Source organism: Myotis brandtii, unplaced genomic scaffold (assembly GCF_000412655.1).
Source record: "Myotis brandtii unplaced genomic scaffold, ASM41265v1 scaffold187, whole genome shotgun sequence".
In the NCBI taxonomy this organism is placed as follows: Eukaryota; Metazoa; Chordata; class Mammalia; order Chiroptera; family Vespertilionidae; genus Myotis; species Myotis brandtii.
Window position 1 is genome coordinate 2,710,209 of NW_005356944.1, and position 16,180 is coordinate 2,726,388.

General features: G+C 46.3%; 1 protein-coding gene and 1 long non-coding RNA gene across 5 annotated transcripts in view; one reads left to right on the forward strand and one right to left on the reverse strand.

Annotated features, from left to right (window-relative positions):
* The window catches only part of LOC102250816, a 44,606-nt gene that overhangs the window by 2,234 nt on the left and 26,192 nt on the right, over positions 1 to 16,180 (forward strand). For all 3 annotated transcript variants that reach the window (XR_001361730.1, XR_001361729.1, XR_001361728.1), the window contains exon 2: positions 1,717 to 1,887. This is a non-coding gene — a long non-coding RNA (uncharacterized LOC102250816). The remainder of the gene's footprint in view (positions 1 to 1,716; positions 1,888 to 16,180) is intronic.
* On the reverse strand, positions 13,955 to 15,987 carry POLD4 (polymerase (DNA-directed), delta 4, accessory subunit). 2 transcript variants are annotated; one of them, XM_014538100.1, is made up of 4 exons: positions 15,668 to 15,987; positions 15,334 to 15,423; positions 15,051 to 15,121; positions 13,955 to 14,430 (listed from the first exon to the last, which is right to left on the reverse strand). In XM_014538100.1, the coding sequence occupies exons 1-4, from the start codon at positions 15,762 to 15,764 to the stop codon at positions 14,272 to 14,274; spliced, it is 417 nt and encodes a 138-aa protein (XP_014393586.1). In that variant the 5' UTR covers positions 15,765 to 15,987; the 3' UTR covers positions 13,955 to 14,271. The 2 variants fall into 2 exon arrangements, with proteins under 2 accessions (XP_014393586.1, XP_005864384.1); XM_005864322.2 differs by having other exon boundaries at positions 14,310 to 14,430; positions 15,010 to 15,121; positions 15,668 to 15,984.

The following is a 16,180-nucleotide window of genomic DNA, read 5'->3' on the forward strand; positions in this document are numbered from 1 at the left end:
TGGGGTACTCTGAGGGATACAAAGATGCACAAGACCATCTTTGTGCTAAGAAACGTAGCGTCTAGTGGAAAAGACCAACTATGCATTGCAAACACATCTCCTACAAGCACCTCTCTCACGACGTGTCCTGAGAGAGACACAAGTAACTGTGCTGTTAACATTCAAGGCAGTAAAGACCACTGCTCTCAGCGGCTATGTAATCGAGGAAGAGACAGCATTCGAGCTGGGCCTTGAAGGATGTGGAAAATGTGAATATGGGAAAGTAGGGGAAAAGTATTCTGGGCACCCTCCCTGTAGCCCGAGACCCGGAGGAGAAATGTCCGTAGCCCTAATTACATGGTGAGCTTCTAGAAGGCAGCGACTGGGTTTGGATCAGTATTTTTAAATATATTTTTTTATTGATTTTTTTACAGAGAGCAAGGGAGCAGGATAGAGAGTTAGAAACATCGATCAGCTGCCTCCTGCACACCCCCTACTGGGGATGTGCCCGCAACCAAGGTACATGCCCTTTACCGGAATCGAACCTGGGACCCTTGAGTCCGCAGGCTGACGCTCTATCCACTGAGCCAAACCGGTTAGGGCTTGGGTCAGTATTTTATTCCCAGCTTGGTACATGGCTGGCACACAGTAAATATCAGTGAAGAATCAGGGGTTACGAGTTTCCTGCCAAGAGGAACCCAGATGTGGTATCTGTTACCCAGAGGCCCTTCTGTTAGGCTCATGTGCCCTCTTACAGTCACTCTTCTAAGGGAAGAATGTGAACAGGCAGATGATCAGGGGGTAAGGGCCATGTTGTTGGCATATTTAGTTCAGTACCAGCCAACTGTGCTAAACAGAGTGAACAGGGTCTTGTGAACGGGTAGGAGGGCTTGTGAGCCTCTTTCCCTGGAAAGGAGCTGCACACCACAAGGGGAGGAAACGAAGCAGTCTTAGGACGACGGATGGATATTCCTTTGGCTCTTATGGCATGTGTGTCTTTTCTTGGCTCTTATTTTTCTGTGGCTCACTCCTCCAGAGAGACATTTTTTCCCCCATCCGTGACCTACCTGGAGTGTGAAACTGTGTCCACTATGCCAACAGATTGCTGAGACCTGTAGCTACCACAAAGGAATGAAGTTGGCTTTAGCAGCACCATCTTCAGGCTGACTTCTGGGTTCGGCCCTTCTTCTAGTCCTACCTAGGGTGAACCAGGAGCTAGTACTGAAACAGACCACCACTCAGAGACACTGTCCAATGACCTCAGGGAGGGGAGAACTACCTTAGGACCTGGGGTGGAGATGTCGCTGGAGGAGGGCAAAGCAGAGAAGATGGAAAGGAGACTGTTGTTGTTGTTATTATTATTATTATTATTATTATTATTATTGACTTCAGAGAGGAAGGAAGAGGGAGAGAGAGATAGAAACATCAATAATGAGATCTGCTGCCTCCTGCACGCCCCCCTGCCCCCATTGGGGATTGAACTCACAACCCGGGCATGTGCCCTTGACCAGAACTGAACCCTGGACCCTTCAGTCCACAGCCAATGCTGTATCCACTGAACCAAACTGGCCAGGGTGAGAATGTCTTGAGGACAGGAAACACCTTCCTTAGATTTCTCCTTTCCTATTTAGGCTCACAGAGGATGCAGTATTTTCAGAACGAGGAATGTAGGAAGAGGTTAAGTGGGTACAACCAAGGAAGGGATGGGGCACAACTGACTGCCAATTTTGTTCCTAGATGTGGAAGGTGCAGGACTTCTAGGAGCCACAAAAGCTCCTTTTCCTGGCGATGCAACCCCAGGTGAGCTGTTACACCACCTTCCTGACAGTCTGTGCTCTCCCTCCTGGAGCCCTGCTCTTTTTCTCCAGTTTGCTCCCACTCCACTGGCTGCAAGTAAGTGCCTGCCAGGTATGTCAAGATTCCTGGGTTGCTAAGTGCCGTGTGAAGCCTTAACTCTGGATCTGTCCCTTGAGAGGAGGTTACAGCGGCTCGGGGCCTGCCATGGAGGCCAGCGTCAGCCTACTTCAGGGGCACAATGATCCTTTCCAGTTTACAACAGCTAGAAAGTCTTGTATTACAACTTTTACTTTTCCATCTGAGGAATCTGGGTTCATAGGTTATAAGTCAAAGAGCCAAATGGTGGCGTTGAAACCAGTGATGTTGCCATTGCCTCAGCTGTCACTGAAGGGGTGCATCTGCTTACCGGAGCGGCCACAGTCCTTGGCTAACCTGCAGGTAGACCAAGACTCTCCTTCCTTCCCTTTTCAGCCAGCATTTCCTGCCCATTTTCCTCAGTTCTCCAGCCCAGCCCAGCTTCTCTCTGACATAAGACATATTTGACCAGTCTCTCACCCTCAAGCTCTTGCTGGACACTGACATGTTCCCATGGCAGCAGGTCCATCAGAGAGCTGGTGCTCCTCCCCTTACTCTGCCAGGGTTGTCCGCTCCCAGGTGGCCACCCTGGGTAGCTGGGACACTTTAGGGGATTCTGTATCTGGGCTAGAGGACCAAGAATACAAAAGCTATTCTCCCACTGAATAGGGAGGCAAGTTGACAAAATTTGCCCAGTGGGATTCCCTGGCCTGGATAGGGAATGCCACACCCCCACTCCATTGACACCCCTGGCAGCAGCTCAGTGAGCCTCAGAGGTAAAGGTGGGGAGGTGGGTGTGGCAGAGACGGGCATGCAGAACAAGCCCAAACTAAAGCAAGGCCCCACATGCTGGCCTAACTCAAGCTAGATGTAATTGTCGGGGTGGGCAGCAGGCTAAGTGAGGGAGGATGCCCTGAAGGTTGGGGTGAGGAGACAGAGCTGATTATAAGTCACATGCATGATCTTCATGTGACCCGAGAAGGCTTGGAGCTGGGTAGGTGTGCCCAGGACTGCAGCTGCCAGTCTCCTTGGGTAGCACACACCGCCGTGCAGCTTATCTCTCGGTCTGGTGGACTGACTCCCATCTGATGCAGGCCTCAGGAGACCTTCTCCACAGCTTTCACTCTCACTGTTGGCCCAGCCAGAGGCCTCCTCCAGCCCTGTCCACAGTCTGATTATCTCAGTGTCCCAAATGGTCCTGTGCTAGGCTGAACCCTGCCTCATCAGACTGTCCGCACTCCTGCCAACCTCAAGCTCTTACTTTCTACACAGAAATGAGAAACTGGAAGAGGGAGGCTAAGTGCCATGAGGATAGAATAAATGGTTTGAGGCAGCAGATGGAACTATTCTGGGTCAGTGGGATGCCTGAGCTGGTAAGCAGAGATCCCCACCCCAGTACTGCTGGCTATCCCATGTGGTGGGTGAGGCCGGGGAGAACAAGGCCAGATGCTCTGCCTGCTGCCAGATCTGTTGCAGGCAGTCCCTGCTGCCCCACCTACCATCCTGCTGAAGCCTCCCCCTCCCCCTCCCCCTCCATTTGACAGGAAGGCTGGGATAAAACTAAACCCATTTCTTTTGCTTACAGTTCCTCGTTCTGAGTCTTGAGCTGCAAACTATCCTCTCCTGCTGACTTTCCCATTTCCAGCCCTGCTCTTTTATTTGTTCCCCCTCTCCCTCCACCCCTGGCCTACCTGCAGCTGAGCTCCTTAGGAGTGCCCGTCTTGTCTTGGCCTGCATGCCGCAGGACTGGTGTTCCTGGGCAGATACCTCTGATTCCTCTCAGATAAGAGCAGAGGCTATGGCAGGTAGAACTGCATGTGGGCTAAGTGGTAAGGAACCAGGTTGAAGAGACAGTACCAAAGGACTGGAGGTACCTGTAAGAGTCTGCTAATCCCTGGGATGGATTGTGGGGCCAAGGTGAGGCTGGTCTGATGGAGAAGCTGTCCTCAGAAAGAGAATTCTGTTTAAAATTGGACCCTGGATCCATTTGACAGGAAGGCTGGGATAAAACTAAACCCATTTCTTTTGCTTACAGTTCCTCGTTCTGAGTCTTGAGCTGCAAACTATCCTCTCCTGCTGACTTTCCCATTTCCTCTATTCTTCTACACCCAGGTGGAAACCTCAGGGTGATAACTCTCATTTAATCATTTATCAAATTCTGATGATCTTTCACAAAACAGTTGCCTTGCCCTAGCCGGTTCGGCTCAGTGGATTAAACATCGGCCTGTGGACTGAAGGGAAAGGGCCCAGGTTCTATTCTGGTCAAGGACACATACTTTGGTTGCAAGCTCTGGCCCCAGTGCGTGCAGAAGGCAACCATTCAATGTGTCTCTCTCACATCAATGTTTCTCTCTCCCTGTCTCTCCCTCTCCCTTCCACTCTCTCTAAAAATCAGTGGAAAAATAAACTCAGGGGAAGATCAACAACAACAACAACAACAACAAAAACACACAACAAAAAACACACAGTTGCCTTTTATTCCCACTTCTCCTAGCCCAAGTCCCTGCTCCCATGCCTAGGCCTCTGTAATAGCCTCCTAGTTGCTTATATCCTTCAGACTATCCAGAACGTCATGAGTAGATTAACCTTTTGGAGTATTGTATCATTTTCCATGTTACGCTCATGTTTATTGCCTTTAGTAGTGCTCCCATTGCCTGTCAAGAGCAGTATAAACTCTGTTCTTTAGCTCAGGGCCTTTCCCAATCTGGCACCAGCGAACCTTTCTGGCTTTATCTCCCAGAATGTCCTAGTACACACCTTTCACTCAAATCAAAGTAAACTCCTGACTATTCCTTGAAAACACTGTTCCACCTCTTCACCTTTGTTCATGCTGTTCTCTCTATCTAGAGGTTCCCCTCTTGCATTTATTCATTAAAATAAAGTGTTGGAAATTTTAAAAATTATTTTGAAAAATTTCAGAGCTACAGAAAGTTGAAAGAATAGTACAATGAACACATACATAACCTACATCTATATTCACCGGTTGTTAGCCTTTTGCCACATTTCTCTCTTTTTTATTTTCTGGACCCGTTGAAAATAAGATGTATGCCCTGGCTGGTGTGGCTCCGTGGTTAGAGTGTTGGCCCACACACCAAAGGGTTGCAGGTTCGATCCCCAGCCCTAGCCTGGGTGTGTGCAGGAGGTAACCAATCGATGTGTCTCTCTCACATCGATGTTTCTCTCCTTCTCTCTTTCCCTCCCTTCCTCCCTCCCTCCACTTTCTCTGAAAAAAAGCAAGGGGAAAAAAATATCCTCTGGTGAGGATTAACAAGTAAAGAAAATAAGATGTAGCCCTGGTTGGTGTGGCTCAGTTGGTTGGGTATCATCCCATGTACAAAAGGTTGCAGGTTCAATTCCCAGTCAGGGCACTTGCCCAGGTTTCAGGCTTGATCCCCGGTAGAGGGTGTGCAGGAGGCAGCCTATGAATGTTATGTTTCTCTCTCTCTAAAAATTAATAAAAATATTTTAAAAAGACACTTTGCCCCTAAATATTGTGGCCCATATCTCCTAATAATAAGAATATTAACACCAGGCCAGTGTAGCTCAGTGGTTGAGTGTCAACCTATGAATAAGGAGGTCATGGTTCAATTCCCAGTCAGGGTACATGCCCAGGTTGTGGGTTTGATCCCCAGTAGAGGCCATATAGGAGGCAGCCTATAAAATCAATTATTTTTCTCTCATCATTTTTTAGATGATTGCACCATATTTTATTTTATTTTTTAAAGTCTTTATTGTTGACAGTATTACATATGTCCCCTTTTTTCCCCATTGACCTCTTCCCCCTTTCTTTCATCATTGATGTTTCTATCTCTCTCCCTCTCCTTTCCTCTCTGAAATCAATAAAAGTATATATATTTTTAAAAAAAGAACATTAACTTACATAACCACAATATCCTTTCTTAAAATTTGTGGTAAAATACACATAACATAAAATTTACTATTTTAGCCATTTTAAGTGTATAATTGTGGCATTAAGTACATTAACAGTGTTGTGCAACTCCAGAACTTTTTCATCATCATAAATAGAAATTCTGTATCAATTAAATGTCCCATCCCCCCTGATGATTTCTATTCTACTTTTTGTCTGTATGAATTTGTCTATTCTAGGGACTTAATTTAAGTGGAATCATGCGATCTGGCTTATTTCACTTAGCACAATGTCTTCAGGGTTCATCTGTGTTCATACATGTAGCATGTATCAGAATTGCATTCCTTTTTAAGGCTGAATAATATTCTATTGCAGATGTATGTGACATTTTGTTTAGCCATTCATCTGTTGATAGACACTTGTTTCCATCTTTTTGCTATTGTGCATAATGCTTCTGTGAACATGGGTATAGAACAGTGATGGCGAACCTTTTGAGCTAGGCATGTCAGCATTTTGAAAAACCCTAACTTAACTCTGGTGCCGTGTCACATATAGAAATTTTTTGATATTTGCAACCATAGTAAAACAAATACTTATATTTTTGATATTTATTTTATATATTTAAATGCCATTTAACAAAGAAAAATCAACCAAAAAAATGAGTTCGCGTGTCATAGGTTCGCCATCATTGGTATAGAAGCATCTTTTTGAGTGCCTGCTTTCAGTTCTTTTGGGTATGTACCTAAAAGTGGAACTGCTGGATCATATGGTAAGTCTATGTTTAACTTTGTGAGGAATTGCCAAACTATTTTCCATAGCGACCAAGAAATTTCACAGTGATGCAATATTATTATCTAGACTACAGACCATAATTACATTTCTCCAAATATCCCTAAAATTTCCATTACAGCTTCTTTAAAAATTTTGATTCAGGACCCAATCAGGGATCACAGGCTGAATTTGGTTGTCATGTCTCTTAGTTCTTCTTTAGTCTAGAATAGTCCTGCCTTTTTTGAAGAATCCAAGCTAATTGTATTGTAAAATATATCTCCACTTATATTTGATTGTTTTGACTTATTTAAATATTACCTCACAATTAGATTTAGGTTAAACCTTTTGTAAAAATACTACATGTAACATGTTCTTTCTGTTGTATTACTTTAGTCATTTACTATTGCTTTATCCCATTATTGTTGATGCCAAATTTGCATTCTTGGTTAAGATGGTATATGCTAGATCTCTCCATTTCAAGGAATCCTTTCCCCTTTGTAGTCATAAGTAATCTGTTGGATGATAAATTGAGACCGTGTGAATATCCTATCTTCAACAATCTATCAATTGTTAGTTTCAGCATCAAGTAATGATCTTTGCCTAAATTATTTATCTCATTGTGTTTTTAAAATTATAGCATTCTTTCTACATTTAGTATGCATTCAATATAATACAGTATTATTCTTTAGTAAAGAAGAATATTCCCTTGATCTCTTTTTAGTATCACTATAGATTAAGGTACTCTTTTTAATTCAGTGTATTATAAGCTATTACCATAAATACTCACATTTTTTATATATGGCCAGTGAGAGCTCCTTCAAGTTGGCCCCAAGTCCTTCTGTCATGTTTTGAGCACTTTGTTGCACAACATGATGTTCTAGATGCACATAGAATTTTCCCTGTCCTAAATATGGAATCAGCCATTTGTCCAAAGATCTCTAGTTTCTTTATGTGGGGAAAGATATTTAGAAACTGAGATCTAGATTCTAGGTATACTTATTGCTACTAAGGTTTTATTGCTTTTAGGCTTTGTCAATGGACAGAGAATAAATTTTATTTTTAATCATTGAATTCTATGACTCTGCTTTTGACCATGTCATAGCCTTCCCATTATAAACAACTATAAAACTTAGAAATATAAATAGGGCAACTATTATTAGGCTCTGAACATTAAACAGGATGTGAGTACTGAGAGAAGGAAAACACTTGAAGTGAGCCCCACATTAACCATGGGCCCTGAACCTTTGCCTGAGGACAGTTTGCTGACCACAGCACAGAGGTGGAGCCCATGAAGAGCACAACAGTTCTGCTGAGCTGATAAGACAGAGCTTACAGTTGAGGGTTGCTAAAGCAGCTAGAAATTTCAAGGCAGGGTATCAGAGAGGTGGCAGCTGAGTAGAGGGCAGAATACCCATAAGCCCATAAGTAGGTTCTCTATGGGTCCTTAGCTAAAGACGGCTGAATATGTATAGGGTGAGACTCTGTGAGACCTGGCAGAAAGTTGCTGCTATGGATTTGAAAGTGGAATGGATATACTAGTGCTGGGAGAATTTGAGTTCTGGCCTAGCCAGAATGGAAACACTTCTTGGTACTCTGGGTATTGGGCTGAGACCAGAAAGGCCATGACCTAGAGCTGGGGTTGGCAAACTATAGCCTGCCCAAATCTTGCCCACAGTGCGCCAGATATGGTAATGCCTACCTACTTGTTTACATATTGTCAATGGCTGATTTCACACTGCAGTAGCAGAGCTGAGTAGTTGTGGGGGGGAAAAAGTAGTAGTTTGTGTGTTTTTTTTTAAAAGAGGAGTTGGGCTTTCTAGAGAGAGCAAGTTCTGGACCTTCCTACTGCCAGGACCGCCCCCCCCCCCCATAAGGGCAGGTAGAAGATATTTCTCTCCCAGTGGAATGTAGTGAAAAGAGTACAGCATTGTGAGTCCAGGGACATCCACAAAGCCATTGCAATGCATCCATAATAACCCTATTACCCTAGTGAAATTGCTTCATTTTTTTAAATATATATTTTTATTCAAAGAGAAGAAGGGAGAGGGAGAGATAGGAAACATCAATGATGAGGGAGAATCATTGATCAGCTGCCTCCTGCACACCCCCTACTGGGGATCGAGCCCGCAACCCAGGCAAGTGCTCTGACCGGGAATTGAACCTGTGACCTCCTGGTTCATAGGTCAATGCTGAACCACTGAGCCATGCTGGCTGGACGAATTCTTTCCTTTTAAAAAATCTTATATTTATTGATTTGAGACAGAGAGAGAGAGAGAGAGAGAGAGAGAGAGAGAGAGAGAGAGAGATCATTTTGTTGTTCCACTTATTTATGCATTCATTGGTTGATTCTTGTATGTGCCCTGACCAGAGATTCAACCTGCATCCTTGGTGTATCAGGACAATGCTCTAACCAACTGAGGTACCCAACCAGGTCCTGTATTATTTTTAATATTTTAAATGTATTAAATGGACATGGTAAGACTTTTTTCCTCACTGATTAAGTAGGTAATATAGTTACATACTTCAAAATTCATTCTTTTTGTAAATCCTTTTCCCCCCAATAAATTATATATTTTAGAGATCATTCTACCTATACCAATACTTAAAGAGTTTTCTTGAACTTTTTCACAGTACAGTTTCCATTGTTTGCTATAGCTTATTTTACTAGTTCCTCTTAGATAGACATTTAGGCTATTTATAGCAAACAGTGCTATAATAAATAACCTTATATACGTTATTGTACACACACACACACACAAGTGTATCTGTAGGATAAATTTCTAGATATGGACTGAAAGGGATACCTGCATTTGTAATTTTGGTAAATATTGCTAAATTGACATTCTTGCAGTTGTACCAGTTTACACCCCATCATTGTGGGACTATAATAGTAGGAGCATGGGCAGCCATGGTTCAGAAAGCATGTCAAGAAGTGGGCTGGATGGCCCTCTGCATGCTGGATATGATGATTGTGTCTACTCTGCATCTGAGAGGACCTCAGATGAGCACTCAGCAGACTGGCCTGGTGGGACCACAGGTTTCGGAACAGGAAATGAAAAGGAGCCTGCTTCTGAAGTTGACAGCTTTGATGCCTTCCTTGCTGAGAAGGTACTAGGGAAAAATGGCTCCAGCTACGAAGTCCAAATAACCCCCAGGAGAACTGACTTAGAGGCCATATTTCACTAGAGTTTAGGACTTGCCTTCACTATTGGTACATAAATGATTCTCACAGGCTGGACAAGATCAACAGACCAAATAGGAGGTATGAGTGAAGTTTGAGTGCTTGTTATATAGCTGACCCTGTGCTAGGTACACACAGACAAGGATAAAATACTCTCTAGCAGTGGAGACAATGAAATGTATTGCTGTAGCGATGTAATATGTGATAATAAAATATAACCAGGTTACCACAGGGAGCAAAAGAGGAATCCTGAACTCTTCTTAAGGAAGGCAGCACAGAGAAAAAGCATGACAACAAGGGTAGGACTTGCAGGACCTACTAGTACTTGTCCTCGGGTAAAGGGCCATCTTCAGGAAGTCTGAGTTCCCACAGTGCCAAGTTCACAACTGTCATGTGACAGCATTTGAAATTCACCTGCACATCTTTTCTCCCCCCGCCTCTCTCTCTCTCTCTCTCTCTCTCTCTCTCTCTCTCTCTCTCTCTCACACACACACACACACACTCTAGTTAGCTCTTGGAGCTTGGTGGCTGGGGTTCTAATAATTTATATTTGCCACAATTGGCACAAAGTTGTTTTCTAGTTTAGGACTAAAGTAGATGAACTGGAGACCTACCTGCAGAGAACATTAGCAAGCATGTTAAGGATTCCATAAGTCCTAGAGGTAGTGTTAACTCAAATTCGCCTCCAACTGGCACTGCTGTGACTTTGATTTACTTCTAGAATAATTCAGAAATGTGTTTCTTTCCTTTGTTTACTTGAGTTTCTTGGTAAATTAGGTCCTTAAGCCTTCACACTACTAGCGTTTTTATCTAAGTTTGAGCGTGGATAAATATTGCCACACCCGAGTTAATTAAGAATAAATCAGTATAGCCTTCATTGACGGCTGTGGCACTGGTAGTTACTATGTCTGCTTAGAATGCAGAGAGAACTACAAAATGCGGACAGAATTAGGGCAAGCCATCCTGTAGTGTTTCCATCTCTTCCTAATATCTTCTTTGACATCTCAGCAGCATCACACCACTCACTATCACTTGTGAAGTTCTTGGGAACCTCCCAGACACTGTTCTACCTTGACTCTCCTGCCACTCCGATGCTCTCCTCTCTCAATTGCTGGCCTTCCACCTTCTAGAGAGAATTTTCCCAAGGCCATCTTTGGTCCTGTCTTTGCACCCTCTCCCTGTCTCTCTTTATTCTCTTAGAGAACTCATTCATGCTCATGGGCTCAAGTGTCAGTTCTATGCATGTGATTCCCTTCTATCCTCTGAATACCACATTCTCTCCAGACCTCACTGCTAGACTTGACCTCTATGTTTTCATTGCCCACTAGATGTTTCCATTTGGGTGTCCTGTCATCATCTCAAACTAAACATGCATGAAATTGAGCCTCCCAGTTTCCATTTCTCTGCCTGTGGCATCAGTATTCTCTCACCCACCCAAGCTCAAACCTGAGTCATGTTTGATGCCTCCTCCCCATTCTTCCTTTCCCAAACACAAGTTTTGCCAACTTTACTTGCAACATCTCTTTAGCTATTTGTTCTTTCCATTCTGTCCACTAATCCAGGGCCTCAGTGCCCATGCCGTGTGGTCTTCCTGCCTGTAGTTTCTTCCTCCTTCCCCTTTAGTCTTTCTTTCATATCTGGCCAGACAGATTCTCCAGAATGATTGTTTGTATCTTCTCTCTCTCCTGCTCAAAAACCTTCAAGAGCTCTCATCACCATAGATAAGTCCAACTCCTCAAGCTCAAGCCCCTGTATTTGGTCCCAACCCATCTCACTGGCATTATTCCACATGATATGAGTGGAGTCTCTGAAGCTGGACTCTGGGATCATATCTTATTCTTGACACTGACATGCAGAATGACCCTGGGTAAGTACTTAACCTCTCTGTGTGCCTGAATTTTTTCTTTAAAATCACTTTATAAAAATTTTACAATCATTTCTAGGGTTATAGTGAGGATTAAAGCCATTTAGAACAATGCTGGATGCATAATAAGCACTGAAGTGCTAACTTTTATTGCGCTGATCTGAACAGAGCATGCGCTGCGGTCTGCACACCTCTCCCCCGGTGCACACGTCCACCTCTCGTAGTTGCCTTTGCTCAGTGCAGGCTCTCCATCTGCTGGCTGACTCTCACTCACCCTGCAAGGGCCCTTATCTCCCATTTCCTTCCGGTAAACGCTTGTTTGTTTGGTGCTTTCTGCCTGCCGTGCTGCTAAGCCTGGGCTGGGTAGTGGTTGTGGCATGTCAGGGTGTATGAAGCCAGCTGTAGGCCACACATGGTGCATCTTTCTGGAGAGTTCATTTTACTTGATAGGTAAGTTTATTCATCTTTATGTCCAGACATATCATGGAGTAGAATGCAAAATTGACCAAAGGTTTTTAAGATCAAACACACAACTACTAAGAATATTCAGAGTGGAGGGGTCTTGGGCCACCCCCCAGCCCTAGTGGGGAGCCTGTATTCATTCTGCAGTGAAAAGGTCTGAGAAGCAGGTCTGAGTAGAAGGGGCTAGTGTGGATGAGGTAAGGCAGGGGTAATTCCAATGCAGCAGAGGTGGCAGTCCTTGTGCTAGGACCCTTGCAGTGAGGGTCACTTTAACAGGTGGTGGTCTTGCCTTCCTGAGAATTCGTATCTATTCCACTCCTACTTGCCCCGTGGTAGCACTTGTACCAGTATATCACGTTGATTTTTCAACTTTCTACATGGATAGGTCTGATCTCTTCAACACCATCCTAAGTACCTGGAGCACAGGTGCAGGTAGAGTGCAGATGCAGAGTAAATGAGAGGGAAGACAGAACTGGTGTGAATTGGACCCTGGGCTTTACTGATTGAGCAAGTCACTTCTCTTGTCAGCCTCAGTTTCCTTACCTGTAAAAACATGAATAATACTTACCCTAATGAAGTTGTTCTAATGAGTCAACTAGATTAAGTATGTGCAGCATTCAGCACAATAGAAGACATGATGGCACTTAGTAAACATCAGATCCCTCCCAGTGTGCTAGGCTCTCAGCAAACATGATTCTCGAATGTTCCCACTCCTAACTGTACCCGCCTCCTGTGTGTAGTCTCACAGCCTCTGCCTCCTTTCCTGCCACAGTGTGTTCCTATCTAAGGCCATCCTCTTCCTGGCCCTTCTCACCTTCACAAAACCCTCACTCATAAACTGCCCAGTCAGTGTCCCTCCCTACTGGATCATGTAACTATGCTGTAATATCACTCTATCTAAAACAAAAGACAAAACAAAACAATAAATAAAAATCCTCTCTTGGTGCCACATCCCCTTCTAGTTACTACTCTATTTCCCTGCTCTCCTTATAGTCAAAAAGTCATGAAAGAGTTGGCATACTCCCTGTTTGCATTTCTGACATCCCCTCTGAGCCCGCCCCAGGCACACTCCTATCCTCATTCCTTCATGGAAACTGCTTATCTCCCGTGACCTCTGCATTGCAAGTCTAGCATGCTGCTCCCAGGCTTCTTTTACCTTATGAGACCTTGAAGCATTCTGCCCAGGCCTCCTAGACCCTACCCCCTCCTTATTTTCTCCAGTCTTGCCACTCCTCAGCTTCCTTTGCTGCAAACCCTCTTCATGATCAGTGCTCAATAAAATGGGGCTAAAAAGACCATTTGGTCATTCTCTAGGCCTGTTTCCAAGGAGTCTCTAGTGCTATTTCTATCTGCCCCAGGATGGAGGGCTGATACAGTAAATGAAGGTGACACCTATGTGAGGAGTACTGATGACATTCTCCATGTCATACTGTCCCAGGGTTCCTTAAACATTGTTGCTCCAGCCAGTTCTCTTCTATCCCCAACATTGTCCAGTTCCCTACCAAAGCCCCTCACATGATGGCCATCTCTGAGGAGCTCCTGCGGGTTGAACCCCCCCCCCCAAACCCTGCTTGGAACACCCCAGGTATAAGTCTGTCTGGACTTTATGAACCATGGTTCGGCCCCATGGATGCTCCTCTGACAAAGGACCCATTTTCCGGAGGTGGAGAACACTGCACAGGCTAGGTGGCTGGTCTTACAGGTTTTCTTTGGTTGGTCAATGCAGGTGACTAAAGAGTACTTTCCCTGTGCACCACCAGGGGGCACCGGAGGCTACTAAGCTCTTGGGAGGACTTGTCCGTTGGTCTTCTGAGGTGTCTTTCCTCTCTCTCAGGTCTGTTAGGCAGTGGAAGGAGGTACATGCACCTTGTAAAAAAAGCCTGGTGCTGGCTCTCTCCCACCCATCAACTTGCTGGGTGATGCCAACGCAAGTAGAGCCACATTAAGGGACAGGAGGTTAGGGTGCCAGGCTGTGTTATTTATTGATAAGCATTAGTGAACCCCTTGCCCCGTAAGCTTAGCCAGTTCTATCATCAGATTCCTAGCCCTAGGCAGGAAGTGCATCTGCTAAGTCTGTTCTGCCAAGACTGTGCCTAAATTGCTACAGCATCCCCAGGATCACAGTGTTTAGGTCAAGGAGGTATGTGGCAGGTATCAGAATGGTCATGTCCAGGTCCTTGTCCTCAGAGACCACCACCAATGCAGGAAGTGCTCCTCGGCTCTCAGAGGGGCTCTGCTGGTTAGATGGAGGGCTGAGCACGGAGACTTCCAGATTCAGTCTCTTTCCTTCCCTGCAAGACTCCTTCCTGCAACGTCCTCCACAGCAGAGCTGAGCTGAGAGGCAGTAACTGGCTCTTGCTTATGTCCTGAGGTTCTTGGGTAGCGAGCAGGAGACCTTAGGTGGGACCTCAAAGGGGATAGAGATGCCAGAGACTGTGCAAGGGGATTGGGGGAAGAGAAACCAGAGAGTCATTAAGTCCCTTGATATGATTGCACCAGCACCAGTTCTTGGCTATGGCCTGTAGTCCTTCGCCATCCCCTTGGTACTAAATAGATAGTACCTTGGGCCCTGGGTATACCCTTCCCCCACCATTACCTCAGAGATAAGAATTATTAAAGTGCCCTAGCTGGTTTGGCTCAGTGGATAGAGCGTCACCCTGGGTTCGGTTCCGATCAAGACCACATGCCCAGGTTGCGGGCTTGATCCCTAGTAGGGGGCGTGCAGGAGGCCACCAATCAATGATTCTCTCTCATCATTTATGTGTCTATCTCTTCTCTCCCTCTCCCTTCCTCTCTGAAATCAATATATATATTTAAAAGAATCATTAAAGCAACCTCTGCCCTCCTGAGCCAGGCACCTTGTAGAACTTTCTTGCTTGCTCAGCAAGGACTCCCAAGCCAGCATCCATTTCTCCCTCAGGTCAGGGCAGCCCCCACCCAGGATCAGCAGGCTGGTGGTGCCTGGAGAAGACTCTGGCTCCCCCTGAAAGCCCTCCCTGGCCTGTCTCTGACCTGAACTGGAAGCGGGGATCTCCAGGGTGGGTTTGTAGCACCTGATACACTTCTGGGGGAGGCTCCAAGCCCATCTGCTCTGCCCGATGCCAGCGCTGCAGCCTTGTGATCCCTGCCAGGGTGGAAAGAAGACAGGGGCCTCATGGTGGGCAGGGAAAAGTCCAGGCTAGAGAATGTGTGTGGAGGGGTGTGGAGGGACCTCTATACTCCCCAGTCTCAGGAGACAGTGCCCAAAAGGACAGGCAGGGGCTTGGATTGCTTCAGAGAGAGGTGGGTGATAGGACTGGTGCCAACATGTGCTTCTGGGGCTTGCGGGGTCCTCACCTGTGCAGGGCCCATACTGCCAGGCCAGGTCAAACTGCCTCAGCAGCTCCAGCTCCACTTCATCCACGCTCAGGGGCTGGATCTCTTCCTCTGCAACGACAAGCTGTTCCTCAGGCCTGCCCAGGACTGTACCCTGCAGGGCTGGCTCCCTGCCCCTCCCCTCACAGCTGTCCCTCTGCTTCTCAGCCCTCACCACCCCCTGCCTCTGTCTTCTGCTGCCAGGCCTGGTGTAGGAAGTAGAGGACATACTTCACTTCCCCTTGCCTTGCCCACATCCGCCCACGTCCCATGTCCCTCCGTGTCCACTCCTCCGCCCTCCCCACACCCCAAAGACCTAGCTCTGTTGCCAGCTCCCCCTTGCTGTGTCCAGCGGGGCCCTCCCTTCTCTTCACTACTGGGTAGGAGTCAGTGATGAGCCGCTTCCGGCCCATGGCGGCCACCCAGGCAGGCGGAGAAGAAGGCGATTGCAGGGAAGGAGAGAGACAGGCCAGCGGGCACGAGAAAGACAGCTGCTGAGATGTCAGAGGGCTGGGCCAGAGAGCGAGCCTGGGACCAGCAACCGGCAGACAGAAGGACCCGACAAGCAGAGAGGAAGTCCGCAGGTTCCAGGGAATGACGTCTCTCCCCCAGCCCTCAAGCACGCAAACATCAAAGACCTAAGCCAATGGCAGGCCGCCTCGGAGAGGCGTGGCCCGACTCCAGCCAATGGCAGACGGCGCAGGCAGGGGGCGGGGCAGCTGCAGCAGCTGTGTTCTAGGGGAGAAGGGGTGAGGCTGGGGTGGGGGACCTGTCAAAATGCCCCAGACTGCACCACCTCCTCCTGCCCGCCCCCCCCCCCCCTTGGCCC

Bases quoted from the DNA above. Each gene is read 5' to 3' on its own strand.
- POLD4 (XM_014538100.1), bottom strand. From the start codon at position 15,764: ATGGGCCGGAAGCGGCTCATCACTGACTCCTACCCAGTAGTGAAGAGA. The intron at 15,122-15,333 runs GTGAGGACCCCG...CCACCCTGGCAG, and splicing joins GCAGTATGGGCCCTGCACAG to GGATCACAAGGCTGCAGCGC. The intron at 14,431-15,050 runs GTGCTACAAACC...CCCCTTGCACAG, and splicing joins CTCCCCCAGAAGTGTATCAG to TCTCTGGCATCTCTATCCCC.